The sequence below is a fragment of the Chiloscyllium plagiosum genome, chromosome 6 (genome assembly GCF_004010195.1).
Source record: "Chiloscyllium plagiosum isolate BGI_BamShark_2017 chromosome 6, ASM401019v2, whole genome shotgun sequence".
NCBI classification, from domain to species: Eukaryota; Metazoa; Chordata; class Chondrichthyes; order Orectolobiformes; family Hemiscylliidae; genus Chiloscyllium; species Chiloscyllium plagiosum.
Window position 1 is genome coordinate 94,199,068 of NC_057715.1, and position 16,081 is coordinate 94,215,148.

The window sequence follows — 16,081 nt, forward strand, 5'->3', positions numbered from 1 at the left end:
TCCCCTGAGGTGATGAGGTTATGGACGGTCTGGGAGATGATGGTTTGGTGGTGGGAGGTGGGGTCATGCTCAAGGGGGCAGTAGGAGGAGGTGTCCGCGAGCTGGCGTTTAGCCTCAGCGGTGTAAAGGTCGGTGCGCCAAACTACTACTGCGCCTCCCTTGTCTGCCGGTTTGATAGTGAGGTTGGGGCTGGAACGGGAGGAGTGGAGGGCTGCATGTTCCGAGGGTGAGAGGTTGGAGTGGGTGAGAGGGGTGGAGAGGTTGAGGCGGTTAATGTCGCGGCGGCAGTTGGCTATGAAGAGATCGAGGTCATGTAAGAGGCCAGCACGGGGTGTCCAGGTGGATGGGGTGTATTGGAGGCGGGAGAAAACGGAGGGAGTGGAGGGCTGCACGTTCCAAGGATGAGAGGTTGGAATGGGTGAGAGGGATGGAGAGGTTGAACGGCCAGGTAAGCCAATCTGATGAAGGGGAGAAAGTGAGGTCTGCAGATGCTGGAGATCAAAGTTGAAACTTTATTGCTGGAACAGCACAGCAGGTCAGGCAGCATCCAGGGAACAGGAGATTCGACGTTTCGGGCACAGGCCCTTCTTCAGGAATTCCTGAAGAAGGGCCTGTGCCCGAAACGTCGAATCTCCTGTTCCCTGGATGCTGCCCAATCTGATGAAGGACAATTAGGGATGGGCAATAATTACTGCTCTTGGCAGCAACAACCATCCAATTAAATAATAAAATTTTTAAAAAACCAGTACAACAATCATCATCCAGTCCGCACTGTAAATCCGCACTGGGGATTTCTTGGATTGGCCAGCCTCTCCAAACTGCCAAATAAAAATCCTTACCTATGGCAATACATGCAGCACCAGTAAGCAATAGCAAGACACATATTGGCAGAATGCACCCAGTTCTCAAGGGCATTTAGGGATGAGTCATAAATGTTGGCCTTATTAGCAATGTTCACATTCCATGAATGAATAAGGGAAAAACATTGTTGGCAGTATTGTAACAACATAACAAGATTTCAAGGTAGCAACAGAAATGAACAATCAGTTAGTCCTACTGCTTATCTACTCCTTGCCTGGAATTAAATCTGCTTCAATATCAGCACACTAGAATAATTTTCCCTGACTGACTGACCGAAAATGATCACTTTCACATCTACTTTTTGTGAAAGATTTGTACAATGAGCAAAAGCTAATGGCACAGAAGCCTTATCGATTTTTTGTCCCTGACCACCAGAGTTCTGCTAGGCAATTGCCACAATTCCAGCAGAACATATCATATTACCCTGTTTAGGTTAGTGCCTAAACCAAACCATCTTCAACTGTTTCATCAATTACCCTGCTACCCATCATGAGCTCAGAGGTGAAGATGTTCATTGATGATTGCGCAATGTTAAGCACTGTTTGCATATCTTAAGGTTGTCCATGGTTAAATGCAGTAAGACCTGGTAAGAATGCATCCTATCAATCCCCTTAATGTTCAATATCATTACCAATGCTGAATCTCCCATTATCAAAATTCTAAAGCAGAGTCACATTAACTCTGCTTTCTCCGCACAGATGCTGCCAGACCTGCTGAGTTTCTCCAACAATTCCTGTTTCTAATGTCAAAATCCCAGGGATTTCTATTAATCATGAACTGAACTGGATCAGTCACATAAATACAGACTTCACAAGAACTGGTCAGATGCTGAGAATTCTGCACGAAGTCATCTTGTATCTTGACTCCCAACACACTCACCTCATACATTTGTGGTTTATGAACGTTTGGACATGTAAAGGCTATTTATAATGCTGAGCTATATCATGTTACCTTCCTGTGTTAATAAAGTAATAAACAAGAGTGCATACACATTAAGGGTTAAACACAGTAGTGAAGCTCCTGAATGCATTAACTTGATGATATCTGAGAAACGAGCTGCACATGCTCTGAATAATTCAGTTAGTCTGTCTACCAATCTTATTCATGTTTCCTGTTTACTTCAAGGTTGATTTAATTGAGCTGGAGCACTATGATGTAATGATTTTGCTGTTCATTTACTGAATGTGACACAAAGCAAGTAGCAAAGCACATGTCAGCAATACCGCCTAGGCAGCCACCTTCTCAACCAAAAAAAAACTGGGATAAACTGGATGGATAGACATGGACACTTTTCTGCAGAGCTTTCTTTGCAGATAACACAGCTTTTTCCATATCACTATACTGATTGTTAACCTAGGATTACTATTTTCCAAATGATACACCAAGGTGAAGCTACAAGACTGAAATAACTACTTGATTGATTTGAATGAACATGTTTTAACAAAAATTTGGTGAGGTCATTGTAAGAAAATAGGCAATGCATACTAAGTACTTTGCATTAAAAATTTTAGATTTGTTTGGTACGTGGTGAAAATTTCACTATGCACCAAAGAATGTTCCAGTCTTCCTACTCTGTTTCTATTGCTTTTATATTTTTAAATGTTAAAATTACTGCTTGCCTTATGTAACAAATACTGCTGCAAGGCAGAGGTATAAATATATTTTCAGCTGTAACATGGAAAAACTGATGACGTAGCTTTAGCCTATTTTATACCAGGTAATGGAAAAATCTCTGAAAGATGCCCATTAGTGCATATGACCTTCAGTGACTAAACCACTGTTTTTTCCCCTCTCCTTGTTTTGCCTCACATAAATGAAGCAACAACAAAGTATTGAGGGACCAAAATCTAATAAGTGCATGCAGTCTGCCACTGGACACACAAACTATACTGTGTTTTACATTCAGCAATATATTAATAACTGCCCACTAGCTTCTCAGTAATAATATTTAGTACAGCAATAGCTCCACTGCAGATTGTGTAATGGCCATCCCGAAGCTCAATTCACATGGTGCTCAGTCAAACTCCTTAAATTGAAGTGCTTTCTCAGGCATTTTTAGAAAGTACCCTTTTATACAGTGCGTTATAATTTCCATGTAAATGGGAGTGAGTTGCTAATTTCTACCAGTAACAACTTGCATAGGACCTTTAACAATGAGAAATATTCCAATCAGCTTAAATAAAATGGATGCTGAGCCAAGAAGATACGAGGAGATGTATTGAAAAACATTGTGAAAGAGTACATTTTTAGTGCAGGTATAAAGAGTGGGTGGGGTCATTTTAAGAAGCTTACAGAGATAGAGAGAAGCAAAGTTACTTATGTTATGATGACAATGTTAAAATTAAGGTACTGGGAGATCGGGGCCAATGTACATCAGTAAGGACAGGTTTGTTGGGCAAACAACAACTGATGCGGGATAGGGTACCCACAGTGGTCAAGAAGGCATATGGTATGCTTGCCTTCATCAGACGGGGTATTGAGTATAAGAGCCGGCAGGACATATTAAAATTGTACAAGACTTTGGTTTGGCTGCATTTAGAATATGGTGTACAGTTCTGGTCGCCACATTACCAAAAGGATGCGAACGCTTTGGAGAGGGTGCAGAGAAGGTTTACGAGGATGTCGCCTGGCATGGAAGGTGCTAGCTATGAAGAGAGGTTGAGTAGGTTAGGATTTTTTTCATTAGAAGAAAAGGAGATTGAGGGGGCACCTGATTGAGGTTTATGAAATTATGAAGGGTATAGACAGGGTGGATGGAGATAAGCTTTTCCCCAGGGTGAGGGATTCAATAACGAGAGGTCATGCATTCAAGGTGAGAGGTGAAAAGTTTAAGGGGGATACATGTGGAAAGTACTTTACAGAGTAGATGCCTGGAATGCGTTGCCAGCAGAGGCAGGCACGGTAGATTCATTTAAGGTGCTTCTGGACAGATGCATGAGCAGTTGGGGAGCAGAGGGATACAGATGCTTAGGAATTGGACACTAGGTTTAGACGTGAATTTGGATCGGCTCAGGCTTGGAGGGCCGAAGGGTCTGTTCCTGGGCTATAAATTTTCTTTGTCCTTTGTTCACAGCCAAGTTTTTATTGACTTGAAGTCTTCTGGAGGACTATTACAAGATTGGAATAGTTGAATATAGATAATGACAAAGAGAAACACTGAAATTTCAATGCTAAAGTACTACGAGGTGCGCAATGTTGCAGATCTGCTTGGATCTTAATGTGATGGACCAGAAATCTATCCTATTTTATTTCACCAAAGGAATCCATATTCAAGTTAGGAAATTTTTCATTTGCTTAGCATTATAGTATTTCTGTGACTACACTTTCAGAGATTTTCTGTTGCCATTATGAAAGATTGAACACAAAACTTGCTCAGCGTTTACAATGAACTGCAGAAGCTGAGAAGTGACCAAACAATAAGATCCATGTGCCTTAGATTTAAATCTTTACAAATAGCCCTCCAAAGAGGTCCAGATTGATAGGCCAAATATTGCAGCTGTTATGTATGTTAATATGTGAAGTTGCCGTGATTTCAAGTGGCTGTAACAGAAGCTGAGTTTAACAAAAGCTGGTCAGCTGTACCCTGAATTGACACCATCTAGTTCAAATCGATTTGGGACATAAAAACAGAACATGGTGGCAAAGCTCTGGTCTGGCAGCATCTGTTGAGAGAGGAGGAGAGTCAACATTGTGTTGAATCCGATCCTGTTTCTGTCTCCATGTGTACTGTTAGGCCTGTTGAATATTTTCCCAGCATTTTCTGCTTTTATTTAGTTTCCAGCAAAAATAATCTATTTTGCTTTATATTAGATTTACCTGGATAGGGCATTGTTGTCAAGAGTGTATTGAATGATTGTTTTTATATTTTAATGACACTTTAATCATGCTGGCACTTTAATCATACACTTTCTGAATCCAATAATAAATTTGATCAAAAACAGAAATCTCTGGAAAAGCTCAGTTCTGATCAACGGTCACTGGAGCCGAAACATTAACTCTGATCTCTTTCCACTGATGCTGCCAGACCTGCTGAGATTTTCCGGCAATTACTGATTTACAGCATCCAGCAGTTCTTTCGGGGTATTTTAGTATATTTGATCAACCCTCCTTAGCTGATTAATTTGTGCAGTTCCCTCAGATAGAGCTCTTTGAACACAACAGCTAGCACTCACAAATGTTTTTGCTACTTTGGTTTGGGAAAATCATCTTAAAGTAACATGGAAGGTTAAGAACTGAACTTCTCTGATTTATTTTTGCTTGAATTAATAAAGAAGACAGATGACAACAGAGCGGTGGACGTGATCTATATGGATTTCAGTAAGGTGTTCGACAAGATTCCTCTGGTTGTAGGCTGGTGAACAAGGTTAGATCACATGGAATACAGGGAGGACTAGCCATTTGGTACAGAACTGGCTCGAAGATAGAAGACATGGGGTGGTGAAGGAGGGTTGCTTTTCAGTGTAGAGACCTGTGACAAGTGGCATGCTGGGTACAATGCATTTCGTCATTTAGATGTGAACATAGGAGTTATAGTTAGTAAGTTTGCAGATGACACTAAGATTGGAGGTGTGGTGGACAGCTAAGTAGTTTACCTCAGAGTACAATGAGATCTTGATCACATGAGCCAATGGGCTGAAGAATGGTAGACAGAGTTTGATTTAGATAAATGTGAGGTTCTACACTTTGGGAAGGCAAAACAGAGCAGGACTAATACTTAATGCTAAGGTTCTGGGGAGTGTTGTTGCTGAACAAAGAAACCTTGAAGTGCAGTTCATATTCCTGAAAGTGGAGTCTCAGGTAGACAGGATAGTGAAGGCGGCATTTAGTATCCTTTCCTTTGGGAAAGGAGTTGGGAGGTCATGTAGCGGCTGTACAGAATATTGGTTAGGCCACTTTTGGCACAGTGTGTGCAATTCTGGTCTCCGTCCTATCAGAAGGATGTTGTGAAACTTGAAAGGGTTCAGAAAAGATTTACAAGGATGTTGCCAGGATTGGAGGATTTGAGCTATAGGGAGAGGCTGAACAGGCTGGGACTGTTTTCCCTGGAGCATCAGAGGCTGAGGGGTGATCTTCGAGAGGTTTATAAAATCATGAGGGGAATGGACAGGGTAAATAGACAGTCTTTTCCCTGGGGTGGGGGAGTCCAAAACTAGAGGCATAGGTTTAGGGTGAGAGGGGAAAGATCTGAAAGAGACCCAAGGGGCAACCTTTTCACGCAGAAGGTGCTGCATGTATGAAATGAGCTACAAGACAAAGTGGTGGAGGCTGATACAACTACAACATTTAAAAGGCATCTGGATGGGTATATGAATAGGAAGGGTTTAGAGGGATATGGCCAAATGCTGGCAAGAATTAGAATCCCTATAGTGTGGAAACAGGCCCTTCAGCCCAACAAGTCCACACTGACCCTCCAAAGAGTAACCCACCCAGAATCATTCCCCTACCCTACCTTTACCCCTGACTAATGCACCTAACCTACACATCCCTGAACATTAAGGGCAATTTAGCATAGCCAATTCACCTAACCTGCACATCTTTAGAATGTGGGAGGAAACCGGAGCACCTGGAGGAAACCCATGCAGACACGGGAAGAATGTGCAAACTCCACACAGACAGTCACCAGAGGCAGGAACTGAACTTGGCAAGGGAGACGAGATTAATTTAGGATATCTGGTTGGCATGCACGAATTGGACTGAAGGGTCGGTTTCCTTGCTGTACATCTCTATGAATCTTGCACAGCTGCAGTTTAAAAAAACCCTGAGCTACATGCCTTTCAATGAAGAGCTCTCCATTTACTTGGAAGGTAAGGAAGCAGAGAGTGCAAATATTTTTGTTTAAAGGTACTACTTTTAACTGGATTGATAACTGCAGACTATCAAAATTATAATGTGCTAATATGAAGGTGCTGCCAGTAATTAATATTTTAATAGTGTTTTTAAAAATACAGGCATTTATTTACAGATATTATTGAGATGAGTGAGCTGGCTTCTCAATACAGAGTTGCACTATCATTGGCAGGGATGTGGAGAGACCTCAATACAGAGTGCTCTCGGAAAGCAGAGGGTAAAGCAAGATCACATGGCGGATGATAGGATGGGTAAGGAGCATGTGGGATGGTCGGTAGGAGAGCATGACTGGAGCATAAAGGGACAGGTAAGGGAGAGAAGAACAGTGCAGGAACAGGGTGGGTGGCAACAGTACAGAAAAAGGGAATAAGGATTTAGCTCAGGGAGTGGAAATGGACAGCATGTAGTATGGGAAGGAGTATGGAAAGAAAGTTGACCAATGGGATGTGTGGGAGGACAGCAATGAGAAAGGGGTACGAGGTAGGGTTGGGGCTAGGTTATATCTAGGAGTTCTAAGTGGTCTGGGTGAGTGTAGTTAGAGGTACGCATGGGGTCTGTGGAATAGTTACTCAGCAGTTGGACAATGTAGTTAAAGTTCTAACATTCCTCGAGTGACTATTTTACCTAATTTTATCAGAACCCCCTAAAGTCTGTGGATTATTGAGACATTCAGAGGCTTCATGCATAAAGGAACTGTGCAGCAGAAAATTCAACTTCGCAGGAAATTTCTTCAGCATCTGCCATGACAGGGATTCTGCAGGGTCCCCAGATACAACCCACATCTACACTGGCATAATGATTGTCTGGCCATCAGAAAACCTGGGTCATTATGTTAACCAGATTTGCAGTACAACTATAGTGAGGTTATCGTGGTAGCCTTTAACTTGGCTGGCAATCAATTAAGAAATGTAAAAGGCTTTCAGCCATTTCTACCAAGTGAAGCACTCAAAAAGACCATGATAGATTATTCCATACAAGTTCTTAGTGCAGCGATCACTGTTTTAATGTTAAAGTACTAGTGAAATTCAAGAGTCCTTTTTTTTCAAAACTCCTCCATACTCATATGTAAATATCAAAACATTTAACATTGAAGGAAGTCAACAGACAGTTAAACTGCAAATTGTTGTCTAACAGGAACCAGAAAGTGACTGGGTTAAATGTAATAAATATTTTGTTTGCCATCATATTACCTCATTGATGCTGATCTCTGCCTCGACATACTGCAATCCTTTCTGAAGGATTGAGATTAGTGCTGCAGGTGGCACTAGTGTCCCATTGATGTTTGACTGACTTATGTGACTTTCTATTCCAAATGTGAATGCCGAATGAGAGAAACCTGAAAAAGAAAAAAAAAGCAATATTAATTAAAAAGTTACAAGTGAGCATTATTCACAAAGGACATCCTTGCTCATGAAGAACAGGCAGCACACTCTGCCTGAATACAAATTTTCAGTATCCAGATTGTGAAGATTTTTGCAGATTAATTTAGAAACATTACATCTATTTTTCACATTTTCACCTTGCCCTTAACACCATTAATTGTCTTACTGGCACTCGACTACCTGACTGCTTTTCCTATGATGTGCATGGAGGAGAAAGTGAGGACTGCAGATGCTGGAGATCAGAGCTGAAAATGTGTTGCTGGAAAAGCGCAGCAGGTCAGGCAGCATCCAAGGAACAGGAGAATCGACGTTTCAGGCATCAGCCCTTCTTCAGGAATGCTTATGCCCGAAACGTCGATTCTCCTGTTCCTTGGATGCTGCCTGACCTACTGCGCTTTTCCAGCAACACATTTTCAGCTATAGAACATAGAACAATACAGCACAGAACAGGCCCTTTGGCCCACGATGTTGTGCCGAACATTTGTCCTAGCTTAAGCACCGATCCATGTACCTAACCAATTGCCGCTTAAAGGTCACCAAAGATTCTGACTCTACCACTCCCACAGGCAGCACATTCCACTCTCTGGGTAAAGAACCCACCCCTGACATCTCCCATATACCTTCCACCCTTCACCTTAAATTTATGTCCCCTTGTAACACTCTGTTGTACCCGGGGAAAAAGTTTCTGACTGTCTACTCTATCTATTCCTCTGATCATCTTATAAACCTCTATCAAGTCACCCCTCATCCTTCGCCGTTCCAACGAGAAAAGGCCTAGCACTCTCAACCTATCCTCGTACGACCTATTCTCCATTCCAGGCAACATCCTGGTAAATCTTCTCTGCACCCTCTCCAAAGCTTCCACATCTTTCCTAAAGTGAGGCGACCAGAACTGCACACAGTACTCCAAATGTGGCCTAACCAAAGTCCTGTACAGTTGCAACATCACTTCACGACTCTTGAATTCAATCCCTCTGCTAATGAACGCTAATACACCATAGGCCTTCTTACAAGCTCTATCCACCTGAGTGGCAACTTTCAAAGATCTATGAACATAGACCCCAAGATCCCTCTGTTCCTCCACCTCACTAAGAACCCTACCGTTAACCCTGTATTCCGCATTCTTATTTGTCTTTCCAAAATGGACAACCTCACACTTGGCAGGGTTGAACTCCATCTGCCACTCCTCAGCCCAGCTCTGCATCATATCTAAGTCCCTTTGCAGCCGACAACAGCCCTCCTCACTATCCACAACTCCACCAATCTTCGTATCATCTGCAAATTTACTGACCCACCCCTCGACTCCCTCATCCAAGTCAGTAATAAATGATGTGCATGATCCAGAACCTTCTCTTCAACATCACAGCCATGCTGAGAGTTGGAAGTTGCCGTCCAGAGCTTGAGGATATGGTGTGATGTCAAAGGTGCTATCCTTCAAATGAGATGTTAAACTAAGCCCCATAAAAATGGAGGACAGAGGTTACACCTTGAGTTTGAACAGAGGCCATGCTCTGACATTTTTAAATCCAATGTTTAGTTCAAACTATAAAGTGGCTAAGCAAAATATGAGGTACAGTTCCTCCAATTTTTGTGGAGCTTCAATGCAACAGTGTAGCAGACCCTGAGTGAAAATGTTAGCAGAGAGCAAAATTATTTATTAAAATGGCAAGTAACAGGAAGTCAAGCCAGTTTAATTTTGGTCTCACCAATGTCAAGGAGACTGCATCAGACCAGATTGAAAGTGCAAGTAAAATGCTACTTCACCTTGAAGGTGTGTTTGGGGCTTTGAAGAGAGTGAGGTGGAACAAGTAAAAAGTTAAGAGTTAGACCTTCAGTGATTACACAGGAAACTGCCATAGGGGAAGGGTGGAGATTAAGTTTCCAGAGACATAGTAGCAATGGACCAAGCACTTGGTCGATGATGCCCTCCAGCGCATCTCCTCCATTTCTTCCAACTCTGTCCTTGAACTCCACCACTCCAATTGTAACAAGCACAGACTCCCACCATCCATCCACCCACAGCCCATCCCACCAACTCCCGGATACATCGCATCATCCTCCGCCATTTCCGCCACTTACAAACAGACCCCACGCCCAGGGATATATTTCCCTCCCCTCCCCTATCTGTCTTCTGGAGGGACCATTCCCTCTGCGACTACCTTGTTAGGTCCACGCCCCCCACCAACACACTCCCAGCACCTTCCCCTGCCACTGCAAGAAGCGCAAAACATGTGCCCACACCTTCCCCCTCACCTACCTCCAAGGCCCCAAAGGATCATTCCACATCAGACAGGAATTCACCTGTACTTCGACACACAACATCAACTGTTGCTCTCGATGTGGTCTCCTCTACATTGGTGAAAGGGGACGCCAACTTGCAGAACGTTTCAGAGAATATCTCTGGGATACATGCACTAAACAACTCCACCTCCGTCAGGCCAAACACTTTAACTCCCCCAGGTAAAAACAAGGACTGCAGATGCTGATGAAGGTGCTGATGATGCTCTAATCCTGATGAAGGGCTTTTGCCCGAAACGTCGATTTTCCTGCTCCTCGGATGCTGCCTGACCTGCTGTGCTTTTCCAGCACTACTCTAATCTAGACTTTAACTCCCCTTCCTACTCTGCCAAGGACATCCAAAGTCCTGGGACTCCTCCACTGCCAAACTCTAGCCACCCGACGCCCGGAAGAAGAAAGCCTCATCTTCCACCTTGGGATGCTCCAACCACACGGGATCAATATGGATTTCACCAAATTGCACAGACAAGGGAGATTACTGATGGAGGCCGGAGTGTAATATCCAGAATGTTTAGCTGCAGGTGTCCACTCAAGACAGCTCAAGTGATGATCCTGGCTTGCAGGGAGTCGATACCAGTCCAGGTGCCCTTAGCAATAGCACCAGGACCTTTGACCTCTTAAGTTCAACATAAGGCCAATGGGTCAGAGCATTTCAGATGGGCTGATGCCTGCTTTAATTAAAAATAGCTGATTGAAGCTTTCTCCGGTGGGCTTTCTCACTGGGGAGGGTGGCTTCTTAGTCACTCCTCAAGATGCCTGCCTCACACTAGTCCAAAGACCATTGAATTTTTGCCCTTATTTTTATGTTGTGTGGAAAGTTATTGTTGTGGATAAGTATTATGTTATTGCATGGATTTCAGACCAGACAGGCTAAGTGTTTTTAAGATAGTTACATGACATGGCGCCACAGACTGGTGGGAATCTGGAATTCACTGCTTGGAAGGGTAGTAGAGGCAGAAACCCTCATAACATTTAATACTTGTACATATTTACATGTACATGTTTAGATGTATACTTGTGATTCCAAGGCCTACAAGATTATGAATCAAATTGGGCGGCACGGTGGCTAGCACTGCTGCCTCACAGCGCCAGAGACACGAGTTCGATTCCCGCCTCAGGCGACTGACTGTGTGGAGTTTGCACATTCTCCCCGTGTCTTCGTGGGTTTCCTCCGGGTGCTCCGGTTTCCTCCCACAGTCCAAAAATGTGCAGGTCAGGTGAATTGGCCATGCTAAATTGTCCGTAGTGTTAGGTAAGGGGTAAATGTAGGGGTATAGGTGGTTTGCGCTTCGGCGGGTCGGTGTGGACTTGTTGGGCCGAAGGGCCTGTTTCCACACTGTAAAGTAATCTAATCTAAAATGTTGGAAAATGGAATCGTTAGGTAGTTGGTTTTGACCAGTGCAGACTCAATGGGCCAAAGGGCGTTTCTCTGTGTTTTACGCTTCTGTGACTCGATAGCTATAGTTTACAGCTCATTCACAGATTTTACAAGAAGTTGCTCCTCCAATCAGAGGCTTTTCCTCTCCCGCTTTTGCTGCTGCAGACTTACCAGTGGGCTGATCAGCAGTAAATGTGGGAGTGCACCAGTCTGTGACTGGAGGAGCAGTTAACAGCCCGAGGCATGGACCCACAGCAATGAGTCTGCAAGCTGGCTCTGGAATTAGAAAATACATGTCTTCTGCTTTCACTTCAGATCTCTGGCATCCACAGTATTTGACAGAGGAAAGGAGAAGAATTAGTGGCTGAACAGGGGGCCTCTCGTCCAGGTACTGCCTAGGACAAGGACAATCTTGAAGCAGCTGATCAGGAACAGGTTGTGGCAGATGGGAGTTCTATTCCTCAGCTCTATTTAACTGACACCTGAGTGACCTGTTCTCTGAAAAACACTTTGCTGCTCAAAACTTAAAATCTAACTTCAATTTGGCAAACTGGTCTACCTGATGCTCTACATACCAGATTTTTTCTTATATAGTCTGCAGCTCTTCTGATGAAGCCTGACATCCCATTAACTTTTTACAATTGCTTTTTAGATCTTTGAGTTCACTTTTGATGTCAAGTGCTTGAACACTAAATTGCTTTGTTCATCTACCATCGAGAGCTTTAAACACTTGGTACCCTCACTCCTGTCAAACTTCTGTTTGCAAAAATACACTTTTGTCATTTAATTTTTGGTCATCATATTCCCACTCACTTCATCCATGCTCTAGCATAATTTTTGGATTTTGTTTTTAAGTTGCTTTATTTCTAGCTTAGTTCATGTACTACTAAATAATACCGGAGTGTTTCTCACTATTCCTCAAATCTGACCATCTATATACACAGTGACATTAAAATTTGTAACATGACAACGCAACAAACTGGAAATCCAGACCAAAGGCGTTATTTTCATTACAGGACAACAGGTAACTGGGCAGAAACAAACATCCACAATAATTGTAATCAGAAATAGAGACTGAGTCATAGCTACTCATTATTGTTATTAATCAGATTAATAAATTCTGAATATTGATTGACATTTGTAGGATATCATCCCTAGTGTTTTCAGCTGTAATCCCTTTTAATTGCCTTTTATTCAACAGTGCCTGTTCTTTGATTTGTGAACATACAGTGCACCTTACATCCGGAAGGTGCAACATGCGAGAGTTTTGACAGTCTGATTTCAGTCCATAATAGCATCATTAGTGCCCTTATTTACTGAAGCTTGCTAACGTGCCTCTCAACTTTCGTAGTTGTCATTAGTTCAAATTTTAAGTGGATCTGCTAGCAACATTCAATTAAATGGTTATCTTCTACATCCTTGGTACTGGCTGACTTTTCACTTTTCTCTCATGCTCCTGAAACCTACTCAATTTTGCACATTTTCATGCTTTTGTTTCTTCCTAATTGCCCCACTTCCTTTGGCTATTAACATTATCATTCTGCTTTATAAATATGCTCAATTTATTAATTGCTCCCATTATGCATTGCATTGTCTTCTGCTATACATCACTTGTTATTTCAGCATTTAAAGATATATTAATTGCATTTCTTTCCAAGGTTGTTTTTCCTGCCTCATGCCCTAGTTCAGTTCCTTTATAGGAAGTGCCAAAATATCCTTCAATTTTGATAAGTCCTAATGTGTTAACTCATCTGATCTTTCCAGATGGTGACTGTTCTGAGCAGTTGCAGCAATTTTTTTTGACTTGGATTTCTCGATTCTGCATTTTTTATTTACTCTGGAATATCAAGAATTCATATTTTGTCTTTCAACTGCACTCACCAAGTTCTTCCATGGCTCAATAGGAGAAAAGATGCATGCATTAATTGCCAAATTTTATAAATGGACAGGTTGGGAGAAAAATCACTATTGACACTGCTCGCTGACTAAATACTGCCAGAAGTGCAGTGAACACATCAACAGAGGACGTAAGTGCTCTTTCCTGTTCTATCCCCACAATGTAGTGACACTGAAACATTAGGATCACATGAGGAACGGACACTCTGTGCAAGCCGCCAGTACTTGCAGGTCTATATTCCAGCATGAATAAAAATATTGAGAAAGGAAAATATCAATGAAAATAAAAAATCCTAGATTGTCAGATACATGTAAAGTGAAAATGATATAAACAGCTGAAGATCTAGAATGAATGCGTCAAATGGGTACAGTCCTGACAACCAAATCCAATGGGGAGGAAATTTGGTCAAACTTTATAAATACATTTTTTGCAAAACTTCCACTGTCTAGCATCTTAGTGCTATTCCAGATTTCAGAAAACAGTTTCCATCATTGGACAATAGCATACCAATCATGTAGAATTTTCTCTCAGTGGTTATCGAAATAGCCATTGTTGAAAGCTTGGTGCCACAAAGTTCTTTTAGGAAACTGAACTTCAGATTCCTTATTCAAAGTTTAAAACCACACATCCTACATGTTAAGCACCAAATAAAACGTGTAGATATATGCAAAGGTTGGAATAAATAGCACTCATCAATTTTTGTAATGCATTTGAAATAATTAGGCCCACTAATTTATACTGATGACCAAATTAAGATCACTGGGATGGAAACTCTCCAAAAAGCAACCATAAAAAAAAATTCATGTGTTCGCAAAATTCCCAACTACAAATTATGAAAATTACATTTTTGTTATTGTTGTTATAATTGCCTTGCAATAGACGTTTTGATCAAATCGCAATTTGTAGTTGGCAAATCTATAGCATTTATTAAATCGGTTTCTTTACTCATATTAAGAAAATGTTGGCATTTTAGGTTTTACTACTAAGTCTAAGGTTTACTGCTGAATAATGCCCTGTGCAAATACAATCTGTGGGAAAATAGAAGGCAGCTTTCTATCAACAAATTATTTCCTTCATTATTCTTCCTTCTTGAGATCAACCACTGGTTTCATTAATCTCATAATTGGCAAAGAGCTTTACACCACTTTGTACTGAAACATTTGCTAAGTTATTTGATCTAATTAAGAAAGATTGCAAATTTCAATAAGCTGATTAAATGTTTATTGGTAAAGCTGAACTGTTCAGTTAAAAGCAGTCAAGCTAACAAAGAAGTTAAAATGTACATTTGGAAATTGCTTGTCGGCACCATATCCAGACAGCTAGAAGTAATTACTCTAGAGCTAGATGGTACATGATTAAATTGCAAAATACAAGGACAAAGACTCTGATAGGAAAATACAAAGGAGAAAGCAAGAGAGAGATAAATTGATTGTTACACAAAAAAGGCTCAGGGAAGACTCGAGCAAAGCAAAAACACCACAGGGACCTGATGGACCGAATTGCCTGATTTTATTTATAAAGACTATAAAGGACACTACTGGGACACTACTGTTTTAAAACAGTGAATGAATCAGGCATTAATATAATATATCTTGCAGTGAGGAATTAAACATTCTGTGCATCACAAACAACTTGTATCTTACAGAATTGGAATTCCTTCCTATTGATGTAGACCACAAGATGAATACAGTTCCCAATTCTGAATTTTCAAACACTAGAATATTGTGTGCAATTCTGGTCTCACTCCTATAAGAATGATGCTATGAAACTTGAAAGAGTTCAGAAAAGATTTACAAGGATGTTGCCAGGGTTGGGAGGGTTGCAGCTATAGGGAAAGGCTGAATAGGCGGGGGCTATTTTCCATGCACCATAGGAAGCTGAGGTATGACCTTATAGAGGTTTATAAAAAGTTGAGGGGCATGATGGGGTAAATAGACAAGGCCTTTTCCCTGGAGTGGGGGAGTCCAGAACTAGAGGGCATAGGTTTATGGTGAGAGGGTAAAATTTAAAAGGGACCTAAGGGGCAACTATTTCACGTAAAGGGTGGTGCGTGTATGGAACAAACTGCCAGAGGAAATGGTGGAGGCTGGTACAATTACAACATTTAAAAGGCATCTGGGTGGGTATATGAAGGGTTTAGAGGAATACGGGCCGAGCGCTGGCAAATGGGACGAGATTAATTTAGGATATCTGGTCAGCATGGACAAATTGGACCGAACAATCTTTTCCTGTGCTGTACATCTCTATGACTCTATGCAACATTCCACAATTGAGGAAATCTTGCATACAGAATCTTTTGTTGTTCCCTATTGGTTTTCTTTCCTTTACATGTTAATGATTAGATTAGATTAGACTCCCTACAGTATGGAAACAGGCCCTTCGGCCCAACAAGTCGATACTGACCCTCTGAAGAGTAAC

At 41.8% G+C, this 16,081-nt stretch overlaps 1 protein-coding gene across 5 annotated transcripts in view; it reads right to left on the reverse strand.

Moving 5' to 3' along the window:
* LOC122550838 (F-box-like/WD repeat-containing protein TBL1X) overlaps positions 1-16,081 on the reverse strand; it is a 399,066-nt gene that overhangs the window by 71,816 nt on the left and 311,169 nt on the right. For all 5 annotated transcript variants that reach the window (XM_043692158.1, XM_043692156.1, XM_043692157.1 and 2 more), the window contains one exon: positions 7,899-8,044. In XM_043692158.1, coding sequence (XP_043548093.1) covers positions 7,899-8,044 — 146 coding nt within the window. The remainder of the gene's footprint in view (positions 1-7,898; positions 8,045-16,081) is intronic.